This window comes from Arvicola amphibius, chromosome 7 (genome assembly GCF_903992535.2).
Source record: "Arvicola amphibius chromosome 7, mArvAmp1.2, whole genome shotgun sequence".
NCBI lineage: Eukaryota > Metazoa > Chordata > Mammalia > Rodentia > Cricetidae > Arvicola > Arvicola amphibius.
Window position 1 is genome coordinate 95,335,934 of NC_052053.1, and position 13,646 is coordinate 95,349,579.

The 13,646-nt window shown below is 46.4% G+C and overlaps 1 protein-coding gene across 4 annotated transcripts in view; it reads left to right on the forward strand.

Annotated features, from left to right (window-relative positions):
• The first annotated feature begins 232 nt into the window (after positions 1 to 232).
• Zfyve1 (zinc finger FYVE-type containing 1) overlaps positions 233 to 13,646 on the forward strand; it is a 60,839-nt gene continuing 47,425 nt past the window's right edge. The window contains exons 1-2 of one of the 4 annotated variants that reach the window (XM_038336021.1): positions 233 to 441; positions 2,204 to 3,163. In XM_038336021.1, coding sequence (XP_038191949.1) covers positions 2,681 to 3,163 — 483 coding nt within the window. In that variant the 5' untranslated portion in view covers positions 233 to 441; positions 2,204 to 2,680. The remainder of the gene's footprint in view (positions 442 to 2,203; positions 3,164 to 13,646) is intronic. The other 3 variants (XM_038336020.1, XM_038336022.1, XM_038336024.1) reach the window with 3 other exon arrangements.

Below are 13,646 nucleotides of genomic sequence, written 5' to 3' on the forward strand. Positions count from 1 at the left end.
CAGCGGAGACTCCAAGTCCCGAAATACTCGTCGACCTAGCTGCACCGCCTGTTCGCAAGGGCGACATTGCCACCTGGGAGTTGTAGTCATCTGGAGCCCGTATTTCTGGACTGTGGGACAGAGGGACGAAACTAGAAAACTACACCTCCCAAGAGGCCACGCGCGCCCTTCCCGCCCCGCAGCCGTCGTGCTCCGCCCCTCGGCTGCTCCTCCCTCGCTGGGCTGCGCTGCTCATGCCTTCCTGTTGGTCAGAGCTGGAAGAAGTTCACTCTGATCAGCTGATTCCAACTGACAACAAGAGAGGAGGAAGCCTGGGAGGCAGCGGAGGAGGAGGGGGCGGAGATGTTGCTGAGGATGGATCCGTCGGGGCCCTAGAGCAGCCTAGGTCCTGTCGGTAACCCGCGTCGCCCACATCGCCTTGCCTCGGCCAAGCTGCTCCGGGTGGGCTCTGCGGGCCACGACGGGCACAACGGGCAGGGCGGGGGCAGCTCGGCCCAGCCCCGGGCGAGCGCTAGTCCCGGGGCTCTGGTCGCTCCTGGGAGGAAGGGGGGACGGGTGCGGCTCGGGTGGGGGTGGGGTGGCATAAACAATGGATTCGGCTCCGGGATGTGCGGGTGTGGGAGAGATTTGGGGGGCATTCTTTGTTCTTGGGCTCCGCTGCCACCCCTCGGGTTGTGGTGGCGGTGTCCGGGAACAAGGTGGGGTGAGGAACCGGGATTGGAGAGAGGCGTCAAGGTGGGGAGCGCGAGGGGGCAGATTGTTTGCTTGGCCTGGTGTAGGGATCAGGTATCCTGAAGGTTGATTTTTCTGTTTTTCTCAGTAGTGACAAGTTTTGATTTTTGTTTCCCTTTTGGGGAGCTGGCTGGGCACGTCTGAGGTTAGGGTGTAAATAAGGTCCCCGGTTACTCCGTTGCCTTCCTTGTTTATCTGAAGATCAGATGGATAGATTACTGTAAGGGAGGAGTGACTATCTGAAAGGACTTTACACTTTGTTGTGCTCTTGGAATAGAAGGCAAAGCTAGGGGAAATTAGTGTAATTACATGAAGAAGTGACCCAAACCCCTTTTCTGTCTCCCCACATTTTTTTCTTTAAAGTTACTAAGTTTTTGAGTGTCAAGAGAAAATGAGTTGTTCTGACTCACTATAGGGCCTGACTCTACTGTGCACCAGAGTACAGGAATTCTGCCTCCTGTTGCTCCCAGCTCCCTTGCTCTAGACAGAGAAATAAGGGACAAAAGGAAGCATAGTAGCTGTTTCAGTGTTTAAATGTGAAATTGAGACTTTTGTCACCAACTTAGAGTCCTTGCTAGGCCTTTACCTGGCCAAAGCCGAAGCAGTCCACTTGTAAGGATAAGTAGGTTTTGTTCAGGTCTTTGAGGGAGGTCTAAAGTTTATTGTTATCATTTTTTTTTTTTTTTACCTTTCTAAAGACTGCCTTCTTGGCTGGGCGGTGGTAGCACATGGTTTTAATCCTAGCACTTGAGAGGCAGAGGCAGGCAGATCTCTGTGAGTTCGAGGCCAGCCTAGTCTGCAAAGAAAGTGCTAGGACAGCCAGGACTGTTAGACAGAGAAACCACGTCTCGAACTCCCCCCCCCCCAAAAAAAAAGACTGCCTTCTCCATTCCTCTCTTAAGGAGCAGGTACAAAGGGCTAGCCTCCCAAGGACTGTTTGTTTAGTGATTTTGAATTTAATAAAACAAACAGAACATTTTGCCAACAACAGAGCTGTAAAATCTTGTAGAGGCTCTGGGCTCAGAGGTGTTTGGTTGTTGATGTATGTTTGTTTCGAGACAGGGTCTCTCTAGACAGTCCTGAACTGGTGCGGCTCTAAGCGGCCTGGGTGGCGGTGGAGTGGTATAAACAATGGTTTACTCTGGAACTCACAGAGATTCACCTGCCTCTACCTCCCAAGTGCAGGTGCCTCTAGGCGGGCTTTTGGCTTTTTGAGATAAGATTTTTGTAGGTAGTCCAGTAGCCTTGCTTCAGCCTTTTGAGTGCTTGGTTTACAGATGTACCGCCATACCTAGCATGGCGATTGTTTTTTAGAAGGAAGATCCTTAGCTGTCATTTTGAGATGGAGTTTCTAGTCCTGGAAATAAGCCACTCTTAAGTTTCATAGGCAAGAATGAGAGTTCTCTCAGTGGTTTCGGCCTGGCATTTAGGTGTTTGTTCATTTTAAGGTGCACTTCTGCTTTTTTTCCAGATGAGTGAAATCATCTTCCCCTGTTCTAGGGAGCCCTTGAAATACTGGCTTGAGGAGGTTTGTGTGTGCCAGACAGCTCCTCCCTCCACCTTCTTTCATCACTACGACTTTGTGGCCGAGGCCCAGCCGATGAGCCTGCTACCTTTGCGAACCCAGCAAGCCTCTCGCCGCACGTCCAAGACTCAGCCCAGTTCCTTCTGACCACAATTTTCTCTGCACTTTGCAGAGGATGAAACCTTCAAACTCAATCGACATTGCTGTTGAAACAAGAGTCTGGGAGGCAGAGCACTAAAAATTTGGACATTTGTGCATATGCAAAAATTCTTAGCCGGACGGACAGGTTGTGTTTCTTAAAAGTGTTCAGAACCCTGTGGAAGCACTAGCCACCTTCAGACTCCAAGCCTTTGTCTTCCTTCATTCCCGGGAGAGTACAGTAGTGAGCGGTCCAGGCGGGGTGGTTTTTAGACAGTCTAAGGTATGAGTGCCCAGGCTTCCCCAGCCGAGCAGGGCCTGAATCCGGGCCTGCTGTGCCAGGAGAGCTATGCCTGCAGTGGGACTGACGAAGCCGTCTTCGAATGTGATGAGTGTTGCAGTTTGCAGTGTCTCCGCTGTGAGGAGGAACTGCACAGGCAGGAGCGCCTTCGAAACCACGAGCGGATAAGACTCAAAGCTGGCCACGTCCCTTACTGTGACCCCTGCAAGGGCCCCAACGGGCATTCTCCAGGTGTGAGGCAGAGGGCAGCCGTGAGGTGTCAGACCTGCAAAATCAACCTGTGTCTGGAATGCCAGAAGAGGACTCATTCTGGAGGTAACAAGCGGAGACACCCCGTTACTGTGTACCATGTCAGTAAGGTCCAGGAACCCCTGGAGGGGGAAGAGATGGATGAGGAGACCAAGAGGAAGAAGATGACAGAGAGGGTTGTGAGCTTCCTTCTGGTCGATGAAAACGAAGAGATTCAGGTAAGCACCCTGCCATTACGGGACTCCCGTTGGTGTATTGATCTCTGGGAGGTTGCTCTGCAAAACAGTCCGGGAGTGCTCCTTAGAAGCAGAAAAGCCAAGGCCTCAGAAGCCTCCAATCGCCTGGTGTCATCTTTATTTAGTTTTATTGTTGCTGTTGTTTGTTTTGAGGACTTTCATTCCGTAGTTCAGCTGGCCTGGAATTCCCAGCAGTCCTCCTGCCTCAGCTTCCTAAATGCTGGGACTGTAGGTGTGAGCCACCACGCCTGTCTTACCTTTTGGTTTCTTGAGACAGAGTCTTGCTGGGTAGTCCAGGCTGGCCTGGATCCTCCTGCCTCAGCCTCCTGAGGTGCTGAGACTGGAGTGAGATGTGGTTATTTACCAGCTGGATAATTCATTTTCCTTCCCCTTAGCCTTGGTTTCCTCATCTGTACAGTGGCAGCAGTGGCTGTGAGGTGACGCGAGGCTGTGCGCCCGTCGCTGACCAGCACTGTCATTATAGTAGCAGGAAGAGCACTCAGAAAACCAAGAACAATGCAACAGAGAAGGGACTGTGTATCCTCAATATTGAGGGAAGTGTCATTCCCCTCCCCCCCACAGGGTTTCTCTGTGTAATAGCCCTAGCTGTTCTGGAACTCGCTCTGTCTACCAGGCTGGCCCTGAACTCACAGAGATCCGTCTGCCTCTGCGTCCCATGCAGGGATTAGAAGTGTGTGCCACCACTGCCCAGAAAGGGAATTTTTTTTTTTTTACAAAGACAATATTCTTTCAGTGGCCTCTTGGTTTTCTTATACAAGCTTCTTAGTCCGTTGTCTGTTGCTATAGTAAACTACCTGAATCTGGGTAACTTATTTACCAGGAATAAAAGTTCCTTTTGCTCACAGGACTGGAGGCTGGGAAGTCCCGGAGTATCTGAGCATCTGGAGGCTTTATTGTGGTGTGGCAGGGAGGGGATGTTAGGGGCCTGCTCAAGTGTCACTATTTGATAAATCACCTCTCCCATCACAGGGCTCCAGCTTTATGACCTTATCTCAGTTACTTGTAGGGTCCACCTCTAGAACATCAGCATATAAAAACCCCGAGGATTAAGTTTGGGTGGGGCAGGACTGGTTGTTGGTTTAGAGCAGTGGATTTTTCTTGCAGATGACCGAAGTTCAGCTTCCAGCACTTCTGTTAGGAATCGTTCAGCTTCCTGTAATTCCAGTCCCAGGGATCCAGTGCCCTCTTTGGTCCTCCAGTAACACATGTGCACAAACCTCTACTACACATGAGCATACAAAGTAGTTTCAGAGGAATATGGTGACTTCTCATGTATAGAAGCCAGTGAGAGTGAGGTCTTCCAGAATGCCTAGAGAGTCTTTGGTTGTTCCCCACGTGGTGGGAGGATTGCAAGGGATAGGAGGTGTAAAACAGTAAGTTCAAAGGGCACATCCCTTAAGCTGGGAGGGAGGTGGTGATAGCCTGTGACCATCAGGATTAGATAATGTTTTTTTGTTTTTTTTTTTTGGTTTTTATCTTTTGGAGACAAGGTCTCTTTACGTAGTCCTGGCTGTCCTAGAATCCCCAGTTAGTAGACAAAGATCTACCTGCTTCTGCCTCCCAAGTGCTGGGATTAAAGGCCTGTGCTGCCCTGCCCTGCTAGGGAAATGTTATTTATTTACTTATTTGAGTTGGCTTTTTTGTTAAATATTTATTCTGTGTGTGTGTCTGCAGGCCAGAAGAGGGCACCAGACTTCATTACAGATGGTTGTGAGCCATGTGGTTGCTGGGAATTGAACTCAGGACGTTTGGAAGAGCAGTCAGTGCTCTTAACCACTGAGCCATCTCTCCAGCCCTGTTTGTTTTTAATCGAGATAGGGTTTCTCTGTTGCTTTGGAGTCTGTCCTGGAACTCACTCTGTAGACCAGGCTGGCTCCAAACTCACAGAGATCCTCCTGCCCCTGCGTCCCGAGTGCTGGGATTAAAGGTGTGTGCCACCACTGCCCAGCTGTCAGGATAATTTTTTTTTTTTTTTTTTTGTTTTTTTTTTTTTGTTTTTCGAGACAGGGTTTCTCTGTGGCTTTGGAGCCTGTCCTGGAACTAGCTCTGTAGACCAGGCTGGTCTCGAACTCTGTCAGGATAATTTTTAAGAGTTGATTCTCTCCTTCTACATGTTTCCCTAGGATTGAACTCAGTGTTGGTGGCAACAAGCTTCTCACTGGATAAGCCATCTTGATTGAGGCAGGCCCTTTCGGTGTTGACATTCACATGCTAGCTAGTGCTCATGGGCTGTGCAGCCACAGCGAGTTATTCCAGCTCCACTGTCTCAGCTTCATAGAACTGTTGAGGATTCAGAGAATAGGGATGGAAAAGACTTATCACAGGGCCTGGAACCTCATGTCCAGTACCTGTTTGTTGTTGCAGTATCCCTGTGGTATTTGTGGCCCACTGACTTGGTACCTGTGGTGATGACTCAGTCCCCAGTGGGAAGAAAACCAATATAAGTCACCATTAGCGAGACTTCCCAATTGTCCACTAAGTATGTTTTACCTCTGCCTTTTTCCTATGTGGATAAGCTGATGGAAATGAATTACGTCATGATTCCTATTGGCTTTCACTCTCGCGCTGTTGCTGGATACTTGGCTAATACAGTCTTCCCTTTATTGGTTTGAGAGGAACTAACAGAGTTATGGAAGAATGACCCAGATCCCATTCTGCCTCCCTTGTCAGCAGTAATGTCTTCATTATGGATTATGCTCTAATTGGGCAACATTGTGGACTGAATATTTTATAAGTGGAGCAGTTGGGTTTGGGTGGCTCTTGCTTGTTCTGGTATGATGTCAGCCTCTGAAAGTCCCAGTTCATGCTATTGACACTTTTCTAAAGGGAGAGGAAGATTTTTGAGGAACCAGTAATTTTCTTTCATGAATGAAAAACTGTGCTCTATTTAAAATTAGGTCCATGGTCATTTTAAACTAACATTTCCCCCACCCTTTGTGTGAGGGTGAGGGTGGATATGTCTTTTTGCCTGCTGAAGCTAGAGGCCGAGCTTCAGCAGTTCTCGGAGACAGAGAGCTCGCTGTTGAAGCTAGACTGCCTGGCCTGAAAGCCCTTGGGATACTCCTCCCTCTGCTTCCACCTTTAGCCATAACATATGCCAGCACTAGGGTTGCTGCCCCACACCTGTATCATCTTCATCTCCTCCTCTTCCTCCTCTTTTTAGAGACTTTTAAAAGACGTTATCCTCAAACTCTTTGCAATAGAGGATGACCTTAATTTTCCCCCCTCTATTGAGGCAGGGTTTCACAGGCCCTGGATATCCTGTTATTTAATGCCAGCAAACCTGGCTTGATCTGGAGCTATGATCCCTTTTGACACCACCTTGTTTTTGTTTGTTTATTTGTTTGCTTTTTGAAATAGGGTTTTCTAGCTGTCCTGCAACTAGCTCTGTAGACCAGGCTGGCCTTGAACTCAGAGATCCACCTGTCTCTGCTTCTCGAGTGCTGAGATTAAAAGATGTGCGCCACCACTGCCTAGTTTGATACCACCTCCTTCTTGCTGGGATTGCAGATTGTACCAACACGCATGGTTTATGTGGTGCTGGGGATTGAACCTAGGGTTTGCTTCATCATACTTGGCCAGCACTTGACCAACAGAGCTCCATTCCCAGCACAGTCCAGTTAATCTGTCTGCCCATCAGTTTCTATCTTGTTCTCTTAAAGTATTTTAAAAAAAACTCAGTATCATCACTTTCAAATAGCCTGTTTTTTTTTTTTTTTTTTTTTGTGAACCAGTATCTTTATTTAGGGGTACTTAAAGGAGCACGGGCAGCTTACCAGTGGCTACACCGTGAAGAAAATATCTTCCCTTTCCTAGCAACTATTAAATGCCTAGAGCTCCCCAGAAAGGCATCTTTATTTTTTTAATTAAAAATTATTTTTATTTGTGTGTGTATATGCTTGTCTTGAGTTCATGTGTGCCACATGTGTGCAGGTGCCAGGGAAGGCCAGAAGAGGGTGTTGGAGAGAATGGACAGTTGTGAACCACCTGATGTGGCTGCTGGGAAGCAATCACTGGTTCTCTGCGGGAATGGTATATGCCCTTAACCTCTGAGTCACCTCTCCAGCCCCCTCTTAGAGTGTGTGGCAGGGTCTCACTGTGTACCTGGTGGCCTGTTTCTTTCTTTCTTTTTTTTTTTTTTTTTTTTTTTTTGGTTTTTCAAGACAGGGTTTCTCTGTAGCTTTTTTAGAGCCTGTCCTGGACCTAGCACTTGTAGACCAGGCTGGCCTCGAACTCACAGAGATCCGCCTGCCTCTGCCTCCCGAGTGCTGGGATTAAAGGCGTGCGCCACCACCGCCCGGCTGTTTCTTTCTTTTTTGAGACCGTTTCTCTATATAGCCCCTGCTGTCCTGGAACTCGCCCTGTAGAGCTCTGCCTGCCTCCACCTTCTGAGGGTTGGGATTCAAGGTGTTCGACACCACAAAATAGTCCCTGATTCTTAGCAAGGGATGAGGAAGATAGAAAGAAATGTATTGAGATGAATTCAGCTCCCTGGAGATACCCTGTGTTGGGAAAAAAAAAGTTGTGATAACAAATGTAGTCTATGAATTTAGCTAGTGTATGCTTGTTTATCTGACCAAGTGCTCTCTCTGCATGTACACCTTTATGCCAGAAGGGAGCGTCAGGTCCCACTTACAGATGGTTGTGAGCCACCATGTGGTGCTGGGAGGACCTCTGAAGAGCAGCCAGTGCTCTTAACCCCTAAGCCGTCTCTCCAGCACCAGCTAGTTCATGTTTTATGTCCTCCTATACAGTATCATTTGCAATGGCTAACACATTATTAGTGTTGACTTCATTTTTTTAGACAGGCTAGGGAGGTGGTTCAGTAGGCAAAGGTGCTTGTCACCAGGAGAGAACAGCCTTGGAATACTTTCCCTCTGATTGCCACATGTGCTCTGTGTCCATTCATGCAGTCTTACACAGAAATAAATAAAAATTAAAAAAACAGAGTCTTATGTAGCCTATGGTCTTGAACTGTAGTTTTGGAGCCTGTCCTCTCCAGGAGAACAAAGCAGCATGCTGCCTAGAGCTCTCTCACCTTCATGCTGACTGGCCACTGACTAAGACTCAGAGGGCCTGGGGATTTGTTTTCTGAGGAGACCCTGCGGCTCATGGGGGAAAGAGAGGCTAATGGCGTCTGGGTGTGCCAGGCCCTCCTTGAGTTAGAAACATCCGTAGGCTACTGGGAACCAAGCTGAGTCTTCAGCCCTTCGCTTTGCCTGGCCGTGGCCTACCTCTCCGAGACTGGTCCTTTAAGAAGACCCAGCACACTGCTTGGCTGCCCCACTTGTTTACGGTCCCAGAATAGCGCTGCTCAAAATACTGGGACTTGTCTTTTTCTTTTTCTTTTTTTTTTAATTGGCCAAAAGAGATCTCATCTTAGTAGGCCTCAAAAATGGAAAACAGCAGAGGATGTTTTCTTACAGGATCAGACGTCTTTACCCCAACTGACTGGGCAGGTCTGCCACATTTCTGTTTTCATGTCATGTGCTGTGGGCCTGCTTCACCCTGTGCTCTGGCTCCTGGTCTAGGCAGCTTTTCAGGCTCTGCTCCTTCTGGGCCCTCTCTGGAGGCCGGCTTGTTTAAATCCCCAAGACTTAGATTTTGGGCAGTAGGTCATTAGCCAGAGGAATCCTGATTTTCTACATTGTTGAACTTTTTTTCCCGTTCTTATTTTTAATGGTCAGACAGAAAGTAAGAACTGACTTTGGTACATTGGCAAATTCTGGTCAGAACATAGATGCATTTTGCCATTAGTTTCTTAGGTGCAATGCCAAGAAAATAAAACACAAAAACTCCTCTTTGCCACTGTCAAAATAATAAGCTATAATTGCATGAATGGTAGTGTCCCCCGTCTTTACTCATAGAGAGTAAAAGCCCCTTTGTTTAGTGATGGTGGTGGGCTGAACTGCCTTAAACGGATCCCTGGGAAACACAGCATTGGAGATGACCCGGACAGACAGAAAGGTGAAAGACGTGTGTGTGCCTTCACTCTGCTCAGGGTCTTGGGAATGTCCTCAGTTTTGGGCTCCTTCTGGTGTGACTGACTCCTGGTTTTTAGCCTAGATTATTTTGTTTAGTACAAGGCTGTTTAAAATTTGACCAACACAATCAAAAATCACAGTGGGTCAGCTTTTTAAGGAATCTGTCTTTAACTGTTCTAATTTACCTCCACTTTGTGTGTTCTTCCCACCCTCCACCCCCTCTTCCTTGTCTGTCAGTTTTGAAGTGATCTTTTTAAATTGGGCAAGTGCTTTTCTTTTGAGCCAGGATTACTATAGAAGGCAGGTTTCTTCATAAACTGACTTTGCCTTTTCTCTGGGGATGTGTCTGCTGGCTGGGCCACTTCTGGGGCTTTCCTGAGGCTGTGTAGATCTGGTGGCTGGACTGTGCGGGGCCCCTGGCCTGCTTTGGAAGGAGCACCTAGGAGCAGCTCAAGGATTGAGCACAACTGATTGGTAATGAGAAATTAGAGGGATCTAGTGGTGGGGAGACCATGAGGAAGGGAAGGGAAGGGACTCAAGGGTGTAGAATGTTCCAGGCAAGAACACTTAGAAAGGTCTCTGGGAAAGGACACAGAAGGACTTTCTGAGGCAGGAATGGGTGATGCTTCCTTGGAATTTGTGTCTGTTGTACCTCTTCCTTCCTCCCCTCCTAGGTGGAATTTTGTGTAGTCCTGCTGGTATTGAACTCAGTTGGTAGCTGAGGATGACCTTGAACTTATGATCCTCATGCTCTGCCTTAGAATTGGGATAAGCAGGTTTGCATCTCCACTGATGTATGCAGTGTTGGAGACCATACCCAAGGCTCCATCAAGCAATCTACTAAGTGAGCTATATTCCCAGCTCTAAATTTTGCCTTTTTAAAAAATTAAAAACTTTAGGGCTGGAGAGATGGCTCAGAGGGTAAGAGCACTGGCTGCTCTTCCAGAGGTCCTGAGTTTAATTCCCAGCAACCACGTGGTGGCTCACAACCTCCTTGCCAGCAGTACATTGTATGCTTAATAAATAAAGTTAAAAAAAAACTTTATTATGTACATGTCTGTGTGCATGACGTGTGGTAGGCATGTGTGTCACTGTCTGAGTGTGGAGGTCAGAGGATAATTTGCACAAGTCCATTCTCTGCTTTTAACATGAGGGCTGGGGGTTGAATTTAGGTCATCAGGCTTGGCAGCGTATGGATTTTCTACACTGAGCTGTCTCACCAGCTCCTTGTCCTTTTTTTTTTTTTTTTTTTTTTTTTTTTTTTTTAAGACAGGTTTTTAACACTGGCCGGCCTGGAACTTGATTTGTAGACCAGGCTGGTCTTTAACTCACAGAGATCCACCTGGCTCTGCCGCCCGAGTGCTAGGATCAAAAGTGTGTGCCACCCTTTCTGGCCATCAGTCAAGAAGTTCATTTGATTGATTTGTGGGTCACAGTGGCAGTGGTTGGAATTTTAAGGCAGAGAGTATACTACTTATAGGTAAGAACCCGACCACTGGCTGGACATCTTTGGAGGATGGTTTGATTTTCTGGTAGCCCCTGGAACCCTCATTTTCCCTGATACTGGATCATTTCTGGTTAAAAGAGCTAACCAGGTTTGGTCCTTTCAGACACAAGTTCAAATTAAGTGACAACACAGTCCTGAGCAGCTTAGTAGTCAAAGAATACTTTAGAAAGTTTTCCACTTTCTAGTTCAAGTTGTGCTAGCTGGTGACTATGTCATCCACATGGCTAACCTGTTCTGTATCCTTTTGTAATCTTTTCTTTCAAAGCTCCGACAGACGTCAGTACACTGCCTTGAAATGGAAGTTCTTACTGACTGTGCATCTTAGTGGTTGGGATCATCTCTGTGCAAACTTTTTCTGTCCTGTAGTACTGAGGATCAAACCCGGAGCTTTATGCATGGCAGGCAAATGCTCTGTCACTGAGCTACATCCCTACATGACTCCAAAGCGTTCTTACAGTGGAAACTCACAGTGGTGAGTGAGCCTCGCAGGGGTGATAGAGGCCAGCATCGCTTGGAATGCCCAGTTCTTGGTTGTCCCGAGTAGAGGTTATTTGAGGATTCTATATTTCTTTTTGCACAGCCTTTCTGGTCCTGGTGACCATGGTTTTAATTTAATTAGTAGGTCACTATTGTGCCCCTCCTCTGCCTGTGTTTCAGTAAACTCTATTTACATCTGGATTATTTAGCAGGCAGGCAGACAAGCAAACAACTTTCCACCTTCCCTGCTTGCTTCCTTTCCTGGTTGTGAATTAAGACTTGAAATCTCCCATTGTTAGGGAAAACAGTTGGTATAACCAAATACAAGAGATTTTAGGTTATGTTTCGTTCTGGGTTGTTCTTGATTCTTTTTTTTTAAATTCCTTTACTACAGAAAATTGGCCGTGTGTGCTGTTTGTGTATTTATTTCTAGATGGGTCTCGCCCTGTAGCCCTCGCTGACCTGGAACATGGTCTGTGTACTGAGCTGGTATTGAACTTCAGGAGTTCTGCCTTGGCAGGTAGAGGTAGGAGGATTGGGAATTTAGGAAATGAGAGCTTGTCTACAAAACAAAACTCAACAAAGAACTGAATCCAACTTCATTAAAATGTGTAGTTTTATGAGTTGACAGATGTATATATCTATGACCACTACAATCAAGACATGAAACATTGTGTTTGAGAGATGCTTGGTGGCTAAGGGCACTTGTTCTTGCGGAGGACCTGGGTTTGATTCCCAGCACCCACATAGAACACAGATATCTAATTCCAGTTCCAGGGAATCCAGCTCCCTCTTTGACTGTTAGGGCACCAAACATGCAAACATGCATATAGCATATAGATATACATGTAAGTAAAGCATTTATACATATAAAATAAATCTTGCCAGGCAGTGGTGCTGCATGCCTTTAATCCCATCACTTAGGAGGCAGAGGCAGGTGGATCTCTATGAGTAGAAGGCTAGCCTGGTCTACAAGAACTGGTTCCAGGACAGCTAAGGTTGTTACACAGAGAAACCCTGTCTCGAGGGGGAAAAAAAAAGTCATGAAACATTTCTACCAGCTGGGCAGCAGTGCGCATGCCTTTCATCCCAGCACTCATGAGGCAGAGGGAGGCTGATCTCTGAGTCTGAAGATAGTATGGACTACAGTGTTAGTTCCAGGAAAGCCAGGGCTATACAGAGAAAACCCTGTCTCAGAAAGCCATAAAATAAAACACAAAGAAAGAAAGAAAGAAAGAAAGAAAGAAAGAAAGAAAGAAAGAAAGAAAGAAAGAAAGAAAGAAAAAGATTTCCACCAACTTCAGAGGTTCCCTTGTGCCTCTAAGAAGTCAGTCTCCAGCAGTCACCGAATGGCTTTCTGTCACTATGGATTAGAGATCGAATGTCCTAGAGTTTTATGTAAATGACTGACCATACTTCATCTCAATACTAGATAAATTCAGAGTCTGGTCCCTGTGAGTCCTACCACTGATCACATAGATATACCCTGCCAGTAAGCTGTCCAGGCTGGCCTTGAACTTAGGGTATTCCTCCCTCACTTTCCTGAGTAGCTAGGCTTTTAGCTGTTACCAGCTTATTGTGCTTTTGAGAGTTATCCATATTTTTGTATATCTTTCACGGTAGTTCATTTTATTGCTGAGTTATATGGGTATACTGTAATCATTCATTTTTTGATGAGTATGTTATATGTGTGTATACATATATATATATATATACACATACATATATATATAATTTATTTGGAGATAGGGTCTTCAACTCATGATCCTTCTGCATCAGTCTTTCTGAGTGCTAGAATTTTAGTTGTGACCCTGGGACTCCGCTTATACTGATATATTTATATTGGATGGCATTCTTTTTTGTATCAGAATGTAAGCTCCAGGAAATAGCTACCTTAGTTACTGTTCTCACTGCTGTGATAAAATGCCCAACAAATTAAATTAAGGAAGGCAGGGTTTATTCAGGCCGCAGAGTGCAATGATTTAGTTTCTCACAGCCTGAAAACGGCAGGAGGAAGGTGAGGCATCTGTAGTCTGGAAACACAGGAACGCTGGTGCTCAGCTGGCCTTTTTAATTTTTATTTAAATCTGAATCCTTTTCCTAGTCTCTATTTTCCCTTTTATTCAGTGGAATTCCAGCTCATGGGTAGTGTCCCCCATACTCAGGTGGCTCTTCTATCTTTAGTTAAGCTTCTCTGGAAACACCTTCATGGATGTATCCAGAGGGTGTTTCTCCTTGATGATTCTAGATGGTCAACTTGGGCAGTCAAAATAACCATCATAGCCTTAAAAATAGCGGAATAAATTACATTGCTTCATTCACAGTTGAGGCTGAAAGAAGTTAACCAAGTGTGTCAAGAGTCAGCTGGACTAAACCCTCCATGGTGACAGTGCTCTTTTTCCCTTAGAGGGAACATGGCACCTAGACATTCTGTGTTGCCTTCATCATTCAACCATACACACTGCTGTGCTAGGCA